The 17,146-nt window shown below is 45.7% G+C and overlaps 1 protein-coding gene across 3 annotated transcripts in view; it reads left to right on the top strand.

Moving 5' to 3' along the window:
- SORL1 (sortilin related receptor 1) overlaps positions 1-17,146 on the top strand; it is a 172,441-nt gene that overhangs the window by 55,839 nt on the left and 99,456 nt on the right. For all 3 annotated transcript variants that reach the window (XM_043579649.1, XM_043579650.1, XM_043579651.1), the window contains exons 9-11: positions 4,763-4,955; positions 7,352-7,469; positions 7,683-7,756. In XM_043579649.1, coding sequence (XP_043435584.1) covers positions 4,763-4,955; positions 7,352-7,469; positions 7,683-7,756 — 385 coding nt within the window. The remainder of the gene's footprint in view (positions 1-4,762; positions 4,956-7,351; positions 7,470-7,682; positions 7,757-17,146) is intronic.

Here is a 17,146-nt window from a genome sequence, read left to right on the forward strand (position 1 = left end):
ACATTACTATGTGGGTGTCTATGGAAAGGGACCCGTCTGGTGAAGCTGGCTGGAGGGCAGCGAGGTCTGGCTCTGAGGCCACGACCACCAGGTCAGAGGGCTTGGGATTGCCGTCCATGGTCTCTCATCGGGCTGGTGATTGATGTAGTCACCACTTCTCTCAACAAGGACACTGCTGCTCTGGGCCAGAGCTTGTTCCAGGCACCGCAGTGAGATCACGCGACCAGTGACGAAAAGTCAAAACAGGGCCCCTGTTCCATGGAGCTTTTGTTCTCACTGGGGGAAGACAGAACATAGACGGATATGTGATTTGCGGGGTGATGGGGAGTGCTGGGAAGCAAAGTGAAGTAAGTTCAGAGGACGGGATTATGAGCGTGTTATTTCGTATAGGCTGGTCACGGAAGGCTGTTCTAGGACAGTGACATTTCAGCAGGTGCCTGAGTTATGTGAGGGAGGGAAGAGGCAGGTACCTGGGGAAGGGCACTGCAGGCAGAGGGAACAGCATGCACAGAGGCTGTGAGGTTGGGCGCTGTTGGTTTATTTTAGGAGCGGTGAGAAGGCCAGAGTGGATCCAATAGCTGGAGGAGGAGGGAGAGAACCCAAGATATGGGATCTAAGAGAGCAGGGCTCAGATTTTAGAAGGACTTCGAGAGCATGCAGAGAACTTGCTTTTTCTTCTTTCTAAGCGGAATGTGGAGGGTTTTGACCGGAAGATGGACATGGTCTGATTTAACCCATTATATTTTTAAAAACCATTTTAAACACTGTGAATTGCATTATATAAAGGAGAGCACACGAAACATAAATGGACAGTGTTATCAATAATTTCAGGTGAACACTCCTGTGACTTATCTTTGAAAGAAGCCATCTGGATGCTGCGTGCAACGTAGACTCTGGAAAGATTCTGGGAAGCAGAATGGGAAGATTCTGGGAAGCAGTGTTAGAGAAATCCAGGCCAAGTGGGGATTGCTGTGGGCTGGGCTCAGGGCAGTAGTGGTGGAGATGAGGGAAATGGGCAAATTCTGATCCTTTGCTGGTAGATTTGCTGCTCGGCTCTGGAGAGTCAGGGGCCCACTGCTGCCTGGGCTGGGCCATTGGCAGAATGATGCCCGGTGCGGAGTCAGGGAGTCAGGGGGGGCTTGGTGAAGGGCAGGTGTTGGGGAAAAAAGCAAGACTTAGGATTTGGACTCACCAGGTTGGATGTGCCTGTTGGATGCCCACGGGGAGACCTTTCTACGTGGTCTCTGATAGTGCTTTTCCACTCGCTGTTTCGGCTCTTTTGGAGGTGTGTCCTATTTTATGCCTTACTCCCCCCCCCCCCGCCCCCCAGTATAAACTCACGAGTCATTTATTATTCAGTGTGTGTTAATGTGTTCTAAACCATTCCTACCATGATTCAGCCTCAGATTTTTCTGGTTTGGTCAGTGGCAGGCTCTTTGGCCTGGTTCCTGTGTTCTTTTTGTTTTCTTTTTAAAATAATTTATCGAGGTGGAATTCACATAACATTAGCTTACGTATTACCCTTTACATATATATCAGATACATATATATCTGATATATATATTAATGTTTATTTATTTATTTTTAATTTTTTTTTTTCAACGTTTATTTATTTTTGGGACAGAGAGAGACAGAGCATGAACGGGGGAGGGGCAGAGAGAGGGGGAGACACAGAATCGGAAACAGGCTCCAGGCTCCGAGCCATCAGCCCACAGCCCGACGCGGGGCTCGAACTCACGGACCGCGAGATCGTGACCTGGCTGAAGTCGGACGCTTAACCAACTGCGCCACCCAGGCGCCCCTTAATGTTTATTTTTGAGAGACAGAGAGTGAGTGGGGGGAGGGGCAGAGAGAGAGGGAGACAGAATCCAAAGCAGGCTCCAGGCTCTGAGCCGTCAGCCCAGAGCCCGACGCGGGGCTCGAACTCACGGACCATGAGATCGTGACCTGAGCCGAAGCGGGACGCTCAACCGACTGAGCCACCCAGGCGCCCCTCCTTCCTTTTATTCTAATTAAAACTATAAGCCATTATTCCTCAGGCCTTTTATAGATTCTGGGTTTTTTTTGCCCCCTCACCTTTGAGAGCCTCTGGCTGTGGAGCAGGTAAATCACAGCTTGCGGAAGGTTTCCTTATCCTCCACATTCGTCAGGTAATCAGGATAGAGATCTCAGGGCAGAGCTGAAGCCAGAAGCCGAGGAGAGCGGCTCCCCAGGAGGCAGTAAGCTCAGTTATGTGACCATATGTCCCTGTCATATACACGCACGGTCCTTTATTTGGTCACAAAGGTCACTACCGCCCTGCCTGAGCATAGGATCCAGTTCGGAAATTGGAAACAGATTTATGTATACACTCACAGACCAACACAGGCTCAGCCTCCTGGTCGCTCTCCTCAGATTTTATCTCACGACTGGAGATCTTCAGATAAGCTCCTTTGAGTCCAGTTTTGTCACCCACTTCTCCATCTCAGCAAGTGAAATGGGCTAAGGGTGAGTGAGCGGATTAGGTGGGCAGGCTGATTAAGAAAGACAGCACAACACAAAGGAAAACAAAACACAGCACTTCTGTGGTATTTGAAATGAGTTGTTCTTTGAACGCAATAGGAAAAGTGCCAAAGAACCGATCCTAACTTGCTTTGAGCACTGGAGAAGGAGTTCCTAACGGGGTGACCCTGGCACTGGGGGGATGGGCAGAGCAGAAATGTCATGGAAAGTGATGTCTGGGTGGAGGACCAGGTGTGGAGAGGAGATGTCAGGCCTGGCGGGGGGCAACTGAGGAGAACCTCAGATGAGGGCGAGGCGGCCCTGGGTTCTGCAGGGAGGGTGGTCGAGTGGCCCTGGTGCGTGGCCGGGGAGCAGGGGCAGGTGCTGTTGTGAGAGCTAACGAGAAGAAATGTAAGAAAATGGATGAACAGAGGGCGCTCGGGGAGAGGTGAGTTGTCGCAGGGCCAAAGGGGAGCCGACAGGACAGTCTGGGGAACGTGTGAGGCACAGAGGACAGGTTTCTGCTTGGATCCCAGAGCCCAAAATTCCAGGGGAATGACCAGAGGGAACAAGCAGGGCTCTTTGGATGAGAGAAACCCAGACCTCCCATATGCGTGAAGGAAGCCAGTGGAGCTGACGGCAGCTTCATGATGATGGAATCCAACACCGGATTGCTGAGGCAGAGAGCAGGTAGATGAGAGATCTTGAACCGATTTCCAACGCAGCAACCAAAACATAACTCCAGTAGACCTAAGGAAACCACAGGTCAGAATATGTGGTCTCAACACCCGTATCTTACTTAGGATTGTGCTCCGTCTCTCACCCTGAGGTAGCTTTGCCAGTGCTTTTTAAAAATGTTCTTTTTCAGGGGCGCCTGGTGGCTCAGTCGGTTAAGCGTCCGACTTGGGCTCAGGTCATGATCTCACGACCAGGGAGTTCGAGTCCTGGATGGGGCTCTGTGCTGACCGCTCAGAGTCTGCTTCGGATTCTCTCTCTCTCCTCTCTCTCTCTCTCTCTCTCTCTCTCTCTCTCTCTGTCTCTTTCTCTGCCCCTCCCCCGCTCACACTCTGTCTCTGCGTCTCAAAGATGAATAAACATTAAAAAAAAATTTCAAAAATTTCCTCGTCTGCCTCAGAGCCTGGAGCGTGCTTCTTTCTGTCTGAGGAGGGCCAAGCACCCAACCAGCTCAAGATTTATACAGCAGATCATGGAAGAAAGCACTTCTGTGTTTTGTTTTGTTTTGTGTTTAAACCAAGCCCAGTGGCTCAGAACCCTTCTAAATAAAGGACACACTTCCAGTTTTGAAAGCCACGTGTGAAGTCTGGTTAGCGCTTCTCCGCGATCTGTCGCATTTGAATCCTGCGGTACCTTTTCAGTGCAGAACTGCTTTCCAGTGAAATCAATGTCCTAGCATGGCAGTTCAGGCCTGGGAGGGCTTATTCTCTGCATCGCTGTTACCAAGTAGAACCTCAAGTTTCTAGAACCATCCTCGCTCTGCATATGGCCTCCTTGGGTAGGGATTCTGCTCTGCTTTCTGACAGAAACCCTATGGGCTTCTGTCCGATCAGCGTGTTGGATAATTAGTCGAAAGTGTAAGGCTGTGTAAGCTGTCACACCGTATTCCTGCAGATTGGGGTAAAGCCCCAGCTCTTCTATTAGCGTCTGGCAAGACCAGCTTATTGTTTTCCGTTGGCCGAGGCTCACTGGAGGATTTGCGGTGAATTTGTTAGTGAAGAACCGGGTGGGACCCTTACATCAGCTTTCTGTGTTGTACTCAGCATTCTGAACTCCCTACCGAGGGGATCAGCATCCTGGCCTTCAAGGTTAAAAAACAGTCACATTAAAAAAAAAAACAGAAAACCAACAGATTATTCAACTGTGACAAGGGACAGGGTGCTGTTACGTGCTACAATATGGGCGAATGTTGAAAACATGGGAAAGTAACCATAAAAAAGGCCACATGTTGCACGATTCCGATGATAATGAAACATCCAGAATAGGCAAACCTGGAGAGAGGAAAACCAACTAGTGGCGAGGGCTTGCCAGGACCTGGGATGGGAAGGAGACGGGGAATGCTTGCCAATGGGTGTGGGGTTTCTTTCTGAGATGCTGGAAAGGTTCTGGAACCAGATAGTGATGCTGGTACAACATAACGTTGCAAGTGTACTTCATGCCATTGAGTTCTGTCCTTTGAAACAGTTAAGTTTTATGTTATTTACAATAAAAACATACCAAGGAAATGTCAATTCTGGTTCGCAGCTGTTTATTTTCTCTTACGCAGGTATTTTGCAAATGAGCCATTTGCTGACTTCCACCGGGTGGAAGGCTTACAAGGAGTCTACATTGCTACTCTGATTAACGGTTCTATGAATGAGGAGAACATGAGATCAGTCATTACCTTTGACAAAGGTGGCACCTGGGAATTTCTTCAGGCTCCAGCCTTCACAGGATATGGAGAAAAAATCAATTGTGAGGTATCGATGCTTTCGTCTTGTTGTAAAAATTTAATACAAATTTTTGTGTGGCGATCTGCCCTTACAGCTCCCAAACTCAGCACCCACGCACCCGGGGCTGCCGTGGTGAACTCCCAGGGGCACCTGGGATGTTTTTAACTTTTTAAGGGACACACATGACAACGTGATATTTGTTCGTCACCCTGTGAAATGCTGTCTTGAGTTAGTTCCTAGTTTCAACATTACTTCATGCTGTATTTCTTTGGGAGGCATCGTTCCTTGGTGAAGCTGGATTTTCTAGCAGGTGATAAGATAAAAAGCAAGTGGGAAACTCAGGGTGGAGCAGGAAATGACATTGGTATGATTCTAAACTTTGAGAAGTTACGTAGTACCCATCAGGTGCACGTATTCCGTATTAAGCAAATGTGATTATTTAAGAATGAAATAGAAATTTTGTTTTCTTTCTCTGTGTGTATGTATATATGTGTGTGTATATATATATGTGTGTGTGTGTGTACGTGTATATATACATATGTGTATATATATATATATATTTTTTGAGCTGCTACTAAGTTATTAGAACATGTATTCTTATTTAAGTTGCTTGGCCTTAACTACTTAAAAACCAAGTTTTGGTATTTCTTCTGGCCTGAGGCTGCTATAAAAAATTCATGGGGATACGAATTATGTTGTGAACCAGAAAAGTTTTGGAAACTCTGACATTTAAAGTCCCACATTGATGTGGAACTTGAAAAAAAAAATGCTTTCTTGAATAGAACTTAGGATTCTACAATTTTCCCAATCAGTGGCTCCATCTGAAAAGCTGAGAATATGAAAGGTATTAGTTGGTCTCACTAAAGGGTTCCCCCTCCCCCAGGTGGCTCCTTTCTTGTCTCTTGGAAGAACAGTGCGTTCTTGGCTTTGAGTTCCTTGGCCTTATGTGACATCCCACACCTCCACTTTCGCCTTGCACAAGGGATCTGGGGTATATAAAGTAGGTGGGCAGAAGGAACTCAAAAAAACTCGAGTGGCAGCAGTTCTCGGAAAAACCGTAAGAGTTAGACAGTCACCTGGTCTTTTGGGTTTTTGAATTTTGTTTGTCCACGATTGTGTCGACTCTACTGTATGCTGTATCTGTGGCCATTGGGAAATTTGTTTTGGAGGCTCTTGTTTTCCCCAGGCTTCTTGGTTACTCTTCCCTATTTGGCAACAGGTTTCGGCTTACCGCATGGAGTCTCACTTGGGGAAGAGGCAGGATAGAAGTAGATAAGAGACAAACATACAGGTGCTTCTTTATTCAGGAGTGTCTTCTAGATTTGGGGAGTGTTTCGTGAGTCTGTGTGGATGGGGGTGGGCTGCTTTTGAGTGTCCACTGGGGGTCTGAGCCCTAGTTGTATAGAATTGTTGGTGTTGTTGAAACTCAGCTTATTCCCCTGACTGATCTGTTTAGTTATGAGTTGTACAACAGTTGGTCGAGCTTTTCGTTTCTGCTTGTGAGTTTAGGTGGTGAAAGAACAGGTTGGTTGGCACATCTTTCTTTGAGACCCAGCCTAACTTGCTCCAGTTTTCATTTGCGAAACTGTGATGCCAGCAAGGTGGACGTTTGTTAGATCCTTTTTTATAAAAACCAGCGTACTTTGCAGACCATGTCAACTTTTACCTATTAATGTGAGCGCACCCAAGAGTTAGCCCGTCTAGAACACCAGACGTGGCCGAATGACATTCGACCATCACATTCTGGCCAAGGGAATCAGGCCTGACCACACAGCAAACGGCTTTGTTTGCAGAACTATTAAAATCCGAATGTGAAGTGGTGGAGGCGAGTTTGAGTAACTCGTTTTGCAGTGGACGTTCATCGCAGGGCTGGTTCTTTGGACGAATGCAGACTGCATCACAATTGTTTTCATGTGGATTTTTAGATCTCATGTGTTGTACATCTGGGAGCTTTATGACTTCTGATCCTTGGTGTTTCCTCTGACGGCGTTGCATAAATCCTATTTGCAATTGATCTCTCCTGACTTAAACAACGAATGCCCTGAAATCATTTCATTTCTCTTCGGTCCCAAATCACGTGAGAGTTATCTCTGGGTAATCTAGAGGGAGTGATAGCTTTCGATCTATTTGAGTTGACACTGATTTCTAATTGCCATTCTCCGAGAGTCTCCGAAGGAATGTTTTAATTTTATTTTTCTCTTTTCTTCAGCGGGAGTCATTTGTGTGGTTCGGATAATCGCATCCACCTGGGGTGGGAGGGGGGACGGTGTGGGGACAGCTGGGGCGTGAGTTCTGGTTTCCTCTGGGCCAGATTCCCTTTTCGCTGTGTGTGGCTGCAGTGTCCTCACACGGGCCTCCGTGTTTTGGGGGAGCGGGAGGCATCCTGTCACGTGCTGATGGGGTCTGGAACTTGTGTCCCGTAGCTCGCCCAGGGCTGTTCCCTCCACTTGGCCCAGCGGCTCAGCCAGCTGCTCAACCTTCAGCTCCGGAGGATGCCCATCCTGTCCAAGGAGTCCGCTCCCGGGCTCATCATTGCCACTGGTAGGTCTGCGTTGCTGCTTCTCACTTAGGCCCTGAGCTCTTTGGTTACACGCAGCCGAATACGCGGTGACCACGGACACCTGCCGCGGCAGGTGCCGTTTGTGGTTTTGAGACGTTCTCAGTCGCTAAATACCACTTCGGATTCCTAGCTGGGCAAGGCGGGTATCTGACATATTCTTGAAATTGAAAGTCATTATTCCTCTTGCATTTCAGGGTCAGTGGGAAAGAACTTGGCAAGCAAGACGAACGTGTACATCTCCAGCAGTGCCGGAGCCCGATGGCGAGAGGTCAGCTCCACACCACCCCCCCCCTCCCGGCCCCAACCCTGCCCCCAGCCTCAGCCCGTGTTCTTGTTTGTCTGAGAACACGATTGGGCCTCAGCATTTCAGGAACACTTGTGGCCTCAGGTGGAGGTCAATGGCACCAAGTATGACTATGAAATAAAGAGGGGAACCCAGAGCCACACGTGAGCACCCGCTGCGCTGACTTGTGTCCACACCTTGTAATGTGGGCTCGCGATTTTGCCGAAAGATAGCCCTTTGAATCAAAAACAGACCTTTTCTTCCCCCCGCCTTGTAAATGTAACTAAATATCCCAAGAGGACAAAGCAGTGCCCAGTTTGCAGGGCCTGGCATGGGGCAGGTACTCAGCATAACGTTTGCAGACCCTGTCAGCAAAGGACGGTATGGGTATCTGGTGTGAAGCTGGCTGTTTTATTTATTTTTGTATCTTTTTTTCTTTAAAACTTTTTAAAAATGTTTGTTTATTTTTGAGAGAGAGAGAGTGCAAGCGAGGGAGGGGCAGAGAGAGAGAGGGAGACACAGAATCCGAAGCAGGTTCCAAGCTCTGGGCTCTCAGCACCGAGCCCGACGCGGGGCTCGAACCCGTGAACTGGGAGAGCGTGACCTGAGCCGAAGTGAGTCGCTCGATCGACTGAGCCACCCAGGTGCCACAGAAGACTGTTTTTACCTTAAGTTCGTAGAGCTACTTTGGGTCCTTAGGCACTGATCATACTAGTTCTGAAAGTAGGGCTCGCTTTATAGTCCCAAAATGTTCATCCAGCCTTGGACATTAGAGAATTGCCAAACCTGTTTAAAAAAAAAAAAAAAAACGAAAAACAACGCTTTCAGCAGCCTCCCATGCCAAGGGGTGGCTTTCAGGGGCACTCTCCTGCCCGTGTGGGGAGCCACCAGGAGATCACAACAGACTACTGGGCAAGAATTTAACTGAGTACGTCCCGCATGATGTCAGGAGGGATGTAAGCATTCTCAGAAGAGCCAGCATCCTCACGGTGCTGCTTATTGGGGAATGTGATATGTACACGTTCATATTTACTTCTTTATTTATTTTTATTGTTTTTTCTTTGAGCGAGAGAGAGAGGGTGCAAGTGATCCAGGGGGAGACTGGGGCAGAGAGAGAGAGAGAGAGAGAGAGAATCCCAGGAGGGGCAGAGGGAATGAGAGAGAGAGAGAGAGAAAGGCAGGGCTCACCCAAAGTGGGGCTCGTGTTTATCCAATGAGGAGCTTGAGCTCACTCGATGTGGGACTTGAACTCACAAACCGTGAGATCATGACCTGAGCCTAAGTCAGATGCTTAATGTCTGAGCCACACAGGCGCCCTGTACACATTTATATTTAAATATGTACTGTGTGAAGCATTAATAATACCCGACGTTTGTTTGGCTTCTGTACAGTTTACAGAGACCTAGCACCTCTCTCCTACGAGGTAGGGCTTACCGTCCTTCAGGCTGAGAGATCTGGGACCGAGACGTCGTGTGTGCACAGAAATAAAGAACCATCCAGGATGGTGGAGAACATAACTCCGTGTTCGGGTGAAAGATGTCGTTCAGGCCCAGGAGTCAAAAAGCGTGAACAGTTTGGAGTGTGGGGGGGCATCCTTGCGCCGCCCCCTTGGGAAGGATTAAACAGCTGGCTTTCCTCTTCTGGGGAGCCAGACCTTCCTTTTGAAACGGGCTGTTCTCTCCTCAGCGGATAGGCTTGTGGTTTGTTTTGGACCTTCTGACGTCGGTGTCCTCTGGGATTTGAGCATCTGCTAGTGCTCTCCTTCAGGGTAGAAAGCAGTGGCTTGTTCCTTCTCCAGTGAAGCAGTGTCATGTGGCCAATGCTGGGGCCACTCTTGTGCCTCCTGCCAGGCATGCTTCATGCCCGCCAAGGGCAGCCATTGCACAAGGGATCTTATTTTTGGAAGGAGGGGAGAGGAGGGTTGAGACCGCGTCTGTGCGAGTGGGCATCTGAGTGCGCTCAGGCGGTGTTTGCATGGGACAGTCTGGGGGTTTGAAGGGCATGGGTGGTGACAGGGGAAGTGTGAGATAGAGATGCGGTGGGTAGAGGTTGCCCAGAAAATTGGTGACCGTACTTCTCGTTCCCCTCCCGGTACTCATGAGTAGGTAAATTCCCCGATCCCGAGTTCTTTTCTGTTCTGTCTTTCCTTACCTTTATTTGTTGAGGACAGTAAACTCTGCATAGGAAAGGGTACGGTTTGATCAGAATTGGTCACCATCCCTAAACCGTCGCCGACCCCACCATTAAGACCACAAGCGTTTCTGTCCCTCCCCAAAGTATCTTTCTTCCCCCTTCACAGTCAGTCCATCCTTCTCTTGACCTCGTCCCTGCCAGATTATTAGTTAGCGTTTTCTAGAATTTTATATAAATGGATTCATAATATGCCACCCGTTTGCCTGGCTTCTGTCCCTCGTCATGGCGATTTTGAGGTGTATTCATGCGGTTTCATGTATCAGGGGCTCTTTCCCATTTTGTTGTTGATTAGCGTCCCACTGTAGGGATATTCTACAATTTGTTTATCCATTCGTCTGTTGGTGGGCATTACAGTTTTTGCCGATTATAAATTATAGCGGTTATAACATTTGATTACATGCTTTTTTTTTTTTTTTTTTTTTTTTTTTTTTAGCTACATATTTCTATTTCTTCCGGGCTGATACCTCAGAATGGAATGACTGGACAGCTTAGTGGGTCTTATGTTTAACTTTTTAAAGAATTACCAAATTGTTTTCCCAAGTGGATGTACCATTTTACATTTCGACCAACAGTGTGTGAGAGTTCTGAATGCTTCAGGTCCACGCCAACAGTTGGTGTGGTCAGTCTTTTTAATTTTAGACAGTTTGATGAGGATGCAGTGATGTCTCATCACGGTTTTTAAAAAATGTTTATTTACTTTTGAGAGAGGGATTGAGAGAGAGAGAGCATGAGCAGGGTAGGGGCAGAGAGAGAGGGAGGGAATTCCAAGCAGGCTCCTTGCTTTCAATGCAGAGTCCTCTTTGGGGCTCAGACTTATGAACTGTCAGACTATGTGTGGCCTGAGCTGAAATCAAGAGTTGGCCACTTAACCAATGGAACCACCCAGCACCCTCATTGTGTGTTTTAAAATTTTTTAAAATATAATTTATTTTCTAAAATTTATTTTGAGAGAGAGAGAGCATAGCAGGTGAGGGGCAGAGAGAGGGGGAGAGACAGAATCCCAAACAGAATCCCAAACAGTCTCCATCAGCACAGAGTCCGATGCGGGCTTGAACCCATGAACCATGAGATCATAACCTGAGCCAAAATCAAGAGTCAGGCTCAGTCTGACTGAGCCACCCAGGCATCCCCCTCATCATGGTCTTAATTGGCCTTTCCTTGGTGACTAATGATGCTGAGCTTCTTCTCATATGCTCATTGGCTATTTAAAAATCATGCTGTGCAGTGTTCACATCTTGTACCTATTTTACTTTAGTTTGTTTTAATTAAATTTTTAAAAATGTTTTTGTTATTTTTTAGAGAGAGAGAGAGAGAGAGAGAGAGATCATCACGCGTGAGCTGGGGAGGGCCAGAGGGAGGGAGGCAGAGGATCTGAGGCAGGCTCTTCGCTGACAGCAGAGAGCCGGATGCTGGGCTTGAACTTCATGAACCATGAGATCATGACCCGAGCCAAAGTCAGACGCTTAACCAACTGAGCCACCCACGTGTCCCACTTGCCTTTTTTTTTTTTTTTTTTTTGATGATTATAGTGGACACCATGTATTGTTGGCTGATAGATGTTACTCCTGACTGTCGAGAAAGTTAGACGAGTCTGGGAGGTCCTGGGACCTTTTCTTTGTGAGCCTGGATAAATCTTCCGTGCCCTTTGGAGCTGAGGTTTTCCCCATCTGAAATTGGGTAGTTGGTTTAGAATTATAAAATGACAGCCTGTCAGAGCTGACCAGGGTCCTTATGTGTCAGCATCGATGATGAGACTGAGGCCCCCGCACGGTGGCTGGACCGGGTCTAGGGCCAGTCTCCTGAGCACCCGCCGCCCCTCCTTGTCCCACAGAATCTGCATGAGTGGGTGGGTTTATGGGAGAAGATGAAGTGGCAGGACGGAGCAGGGACAGCACAGGCTTTGGGCTGGGATAGCCCTGGAGCCATTACTTAATTGTCGAACGGAATTCAAGAGTCGGATGCTTAACTGATTGAGCCACCCAGGTGTCCCAGAATACTTTTTTTTTTTTTTTTTAATTTTTTTCAACGTTTATTTATTTTTGGGACAGAGAGAGACAGAGCATGAACGGGGGAGGGGCAGAGAGAGAGGGAGACACAGAATCGGAAACAGGCTCCAGGCTCCGAGCCATCAGCCCAGAGCCTGACGCGGGGCTCGAACTCATGGACCGCGAGATCGTGACCTGGCTGAAGTCGGACGCTTAACCGACTGCGCCACCCAGGCGCCCCTCAGAATACTTTTTAAAAAGAGATTTGAAGGACCATTTTTTGAAAGTTTATTTATTTATTTTGAGGGAGAGAGAGAGAGAGAGAGAGAGAGATCACAAGCAGGGAAAGGGCAGAGAGAGAAGGAGAAAGAGAGAATCCCAAGCAGGCTCCACGCTGTCCACACAGAGCCCGACTCAGAGCTTGAAACCATGAACTGTGAGATCACCCAGCCAAAATCACGAGTCAGATGCTTAACTGACTGAGCCACCCAGGCGCCCCTCAGAATACTGGTGACACCAGGGAGTTTCCCCTCACAAGGAGCAATTCTCCAATTCTCTGGACATCAACTGGATGTCCTACACTTGAGTCATGTCCTACACTTGAGTCCTACACTCCAGCTAGCTGGAGTCACCACAGACCCCGCAGGTTAAGGGTTCAGTCTCATGAGACTGAGCCCCACCCCACCTCACCTCTCATGCTAATTGCAAGGTACAGGTTGTCACTTATTCTTCTGACTGAGCAGCTTATAAATAGGATGTTCCTATGAACCACCCCCCTCCCCCCCGCCCCGCAAACTTCTTGGGTTCCATAATTTGCTAGAATGGCTGACAGAATTCAAGGAAATATTTACTTACGTCCATCAGTTTATTATGCAGGATATTACAAAGGCTACAGATGAGTAGCTGGATGAAGAGATACATAGGGCAAGGTCCACAAGGGTCCTGAGCTAGGAGCTTCTGTCCTCATGGAGGTGAGATGTGCCAGCCTCCCGGCATGTGGATGTCTCCATCAACCTGGGAGCTCTTCACATCTTTCAGTTTAGGGGATTTTTTAATTTTTATTTTTGTTAAAAAAATTGTTTTTTTTTTAACATTATTTTTGAAACAGAGAGAGAGCGCGCACATGAGCGAGCATGAGCGGGGGAGGAGCAGAGAGAGAGGGAGACACAGAATCTGAAACAGGCCCCAGGCTCCGAGCTGTGAGCACAGAACCCAACGTGGGGCTCCCAACTCATGGACTTCAAGATCGTGACCTCAGTCGGATACTCAACTGACTGAGCCACCCAGGAGCCCCAGGGATGTTTTTTTTTAATGGTGGCTTCATCATTTAGGCATGATTGATTATGAACATACTCTCCAGCCCTCTGTCCTTTCCCCAGGGGATGGGGTGGGGCTGAAAGTTTCAGGCTTCTAATCGTGTTTAGCTTTTCTGGTAGCCAGCCCCTGTACTATCCAGGGGTCCACCGGGAGTCACCTTATTAGAACAAAGGACTCTCCTATCATCTAGGAAGTTCTAAGGGATATAGGATATATAAGATACACATCACTCCCATCAGTCAGGAAGTTACAAGGTTTTTAAGAGCTCTGACCAGGAGCTGGGGATGAAGACCAAAGTACGTAATTTTTTTCATTATCGTACCATCACATATATGATATGGTATTTACATTGTTTGATTCTTGACTGTTATACTAATCTCGAATTACTGGGATAAACTCGATTTCATTATGATATATTATCCTGATTAAGAATTTTTTTTAATGTTCATTTATTTTTGAGAGAGGGAGAGACAGAGTGCAAGCTGGGGAGGGGCAGAGAGAGAGAGAGTGAGACACAGAATCCGAAGCAGGCTCCAGGCTCCGAGCTGCCCGCACAGAGCCTGACGCTGGGCTCGAACTAACGAATCGTGAGATCATGACCTGAGCCAAAGTTGGACGCTCAACCAACTGAGCCACCCAGGCGCCCCGATATATTATCCTTATTATATAAGGTTAGGTTTGAGTCGCTAATACTTTGTTACAGATTTTTACATTATTCACGAGCGAGATATTGGTCTGCTTTTTTTTTTTTTTTTTTTTTGTAATGTCTTTTCAAGTTTTGGTGTTAGGGTTGGGCTGGTGTCATAGAACAAGTTGAGCAGTGATTCCTCTTTTATGTAAAAGTGGTGTTATTTTTTTTCTTGAATAATTAACCAGTGAATGTATTTTCACTTTTTTTCTGTTTTTTTTAAATTATTTTTTATTTTTTAAATTTTTTTCAAATTTATTTTTAGTAGCACATTTTTATTCTTGGGAGTCTTCTTGGGAATGTTTTGGTTAGAAATTCAGTTTCTCTGGCAGATAGAGAACTATTCAGATTTTCTACGACTTGTGTCTATCTTGGTGAGTTTCATCTAAGTTACTGAATTTATTGGGTTAAAATGACTCAAGGTATTTTTTAATTTTTTTTAATGTCTATAGGATCTGTGGTGATAACCTGTTTTCATTCCTGATATTGATAATTTATGTGGTTTTTTTTCTATTTTGCTTTTATTAGTTTAGTTACTGGTTTGTCAATATTGTTGATCGTTTTAAAGAACATGCTTTTGGCTTTGTCTCTGTTCTTTCTTTTGTTGATTTCTGCTCTTTAGTATTGTCTTTAACGTTACTTACTTCGGATTTACTTTGCTTTTCTTCTTGTAGTTTTTTTGGTGTAACTTTAGGTCACTGATTTTAGATGTTTTTCCTAATAGCAACATTTAAAGCTGTAAGTTTTCCTCTAAATACTGTGTTAGCTACGGCCACAAATTTTAGAGATGTTATAATTTTGCTGTCACTCAGTTCAGAATATTTTTTAATGTTCCCCTTTAAAGTTGAGATGTAATTCACATACCATAAAATTCACCATTTTATTTATTTACTTATTTTATTTATTGGGTGTGGAACCCAATGCAGGTCTTGAACTCGTGACCCTGAGATCAAGACCCGAGCTTAACCGACTGAGCCACCCAGGTGCCCAAGACTGTTACCATTTAACATAATTATTGATATAGTTGGATTTAGGTCCAGGATTTTATGTATGTATATATGATCTTTGTTTTTTATTCCTCTGTTCTTCCTTTACTGCCTTTTTAATATTATCTAGATAGTTTTGGCATTCTACTTTTATTTAGGTATTGTCTTTTTTATTATATTTCTTTATATTTTTTAAATAATTTATTTATTTTGAGAGAACATGGGAGGGGCAGAGAGAGAGAGGGATAGATAGAATCCCAAGCAGGCCCCACCCTATTAGTGTGGAGCCTGACGTGGGGCTTGAACCCAGGAACCATGAGATAATGACCTGAGCCAAAAGCAAGAGTCGGTTTCTTAACCAACTGAGCCACCCAGGTGCCTCTCTTTGTATTTTTTTTTAGCGGTTACTCTGAGGATGACAACATGCATATTTAGTCTTTCATGGTCTTTTCTGAATTAACATTGCTCTTAACATAATGTTACACCTAACCTAAAATTTAGAAACCTTGTAAGCACGTAAGTCCCTTTCTCTTTTCCTGACCTTTTTGTTATTATTCTGGGTATCCCATCGAGATACATTAAAACACTGTAAGACAGTGTTTTTGCTTTTGTTTTGCTTTACTTGTTTTTAAATACCAGTTTTAATACCAGTTTTAAAGAGTTCAAGGGGGAAAAAACCAGTCTCTCATATTTACCCAGGTTATTTCTTTTGCCCTTTCTTCATTCCTGAGAATCCCTGTAAGCCCCTGATAGCTTTCCCTACGGCCTCAAGAAACTCCTTTAGCATTTTATGTTGAGCAGACCTATTGGCTATGCATTTTCTTGGTTTTCCTTCATTTGAGAATCTCTGTATTTCGCTTTCCTTCCTGGAGGATATGTGTGCTGGATATAGAATTCTGGTTTGACAGTAATTTTCTCTCAGTGCTTTAAAGACGTGCTGCTATCTTCTTGCCTCCCTGGTTTCTTATGAGAAATCTGTAGTCATTTTAGTTTCCAGTTTCCTGTATGCAATGCGTCATTTTGTGTAAATGCTTCAATGTTTTTTTCCTTATCTTTGGTTTTCAGCAGTTTTCTTGTGATATATCTAGATGTGGTTTTCTTTGCGTTTGTCCTATGTGGGTATGCTGATCTTGAGTATGTGAATGTATGTTTTTCACCACATATGGGAAAGTTTCAGCCATTATTTCCTCAATTTTTTTTTTTTTTCCCTGCTCTAGTCCCTTTTTCCTGTTATTCTTGGACTCCAGTTACACATGCTTAGACGTTTTATTATTGTCCTCCCTGTCTGTGGAGCTTTTTTCTTTTCAATCTTTTTTTGTGTGTTCTTTTCTTTTTTTTAATTTGAAAATGTTTTTTATGTTTGTTTATTTTTTTTTCCAACGTTTTTTTTTTTTATTTTTGGGACAGAGAGAGACAGAGCATGAACGGGGGAGGGGCAGAGAGAGAGGGAGACACAGAATTGGAAACAGGCTCCAGGCTCCGACCCATCAGCCCAGAGCCCGACGCGGGGCTCGAACTCACGGACCGCGAGATCGTGACCTGGCTGAAGTCGGACGCTTAACTGACTGCGCCACCCAGGCGCCCCATGTTTGTTTATTTTTGACAGAGAGACAGAGTGCGAGCCGGGAGGGGCAGAGAGAGAGGGAGGCACAGAATCCGAAGCAGGCTCCAGGTTCTGAGCTGTCAGCACAGAGCCTGCCAGAGGGCTCGAACTCACGAGATGTGAAATCATGACCTGAGCCGAAGTCGACTGAGCCACCCAGGCGCCCCTGGTGTGCTCTTTAGGATGCATAATTTCTACTCTTCTATATTTATTGCCAAGTTCACCAATTCCTCTGTCATTTCCCTTCTGTTGTTGAGCCCATTAGTGAATTTGTTACTTCAGATGTTAGATTTTTCTGTTCTAAAATTCTTTCCTTAAAAAAGAGTTTCCACTTCTCTGGGAAGAATTCATGTCTTTTGTTCGTTTCAAGTGTTTTTCCTTTAACTCATGAGACAGAGTTATGATCATTATTTAAAGTCTTTGGTTATTCTGGCATTTGAATCATCTTGGTGTTGGCCCCGTTGATTGTCTTTTCCCTTGAGAATTGGACACGTTTTATTGGTATGCTTGCATGTTGATTAATTTTGGATTGTGTGCTGGACATGTGAATGAGATGTGTGGAATAAAATCTACCGGAGGAATGTCGATATTTTTGTTTTAGCA

This window comes from Prionailurus bengalensis, chromosome D1, assembly GCF_016509475.1.
Source record: "Prionailurus bengalensis isolate Pbe53 chromosome D1, Fcat_Pben_1.1_paternal_pri, whole genome shotgun sequence".
Classification (NCBI taxonomy): domain Eukaryota; kingdom Metazoa; phylum Chordata; class Mammalia; order Carnivora; family Felidae; genus Prionailurus; species Prionailurus bengalensis.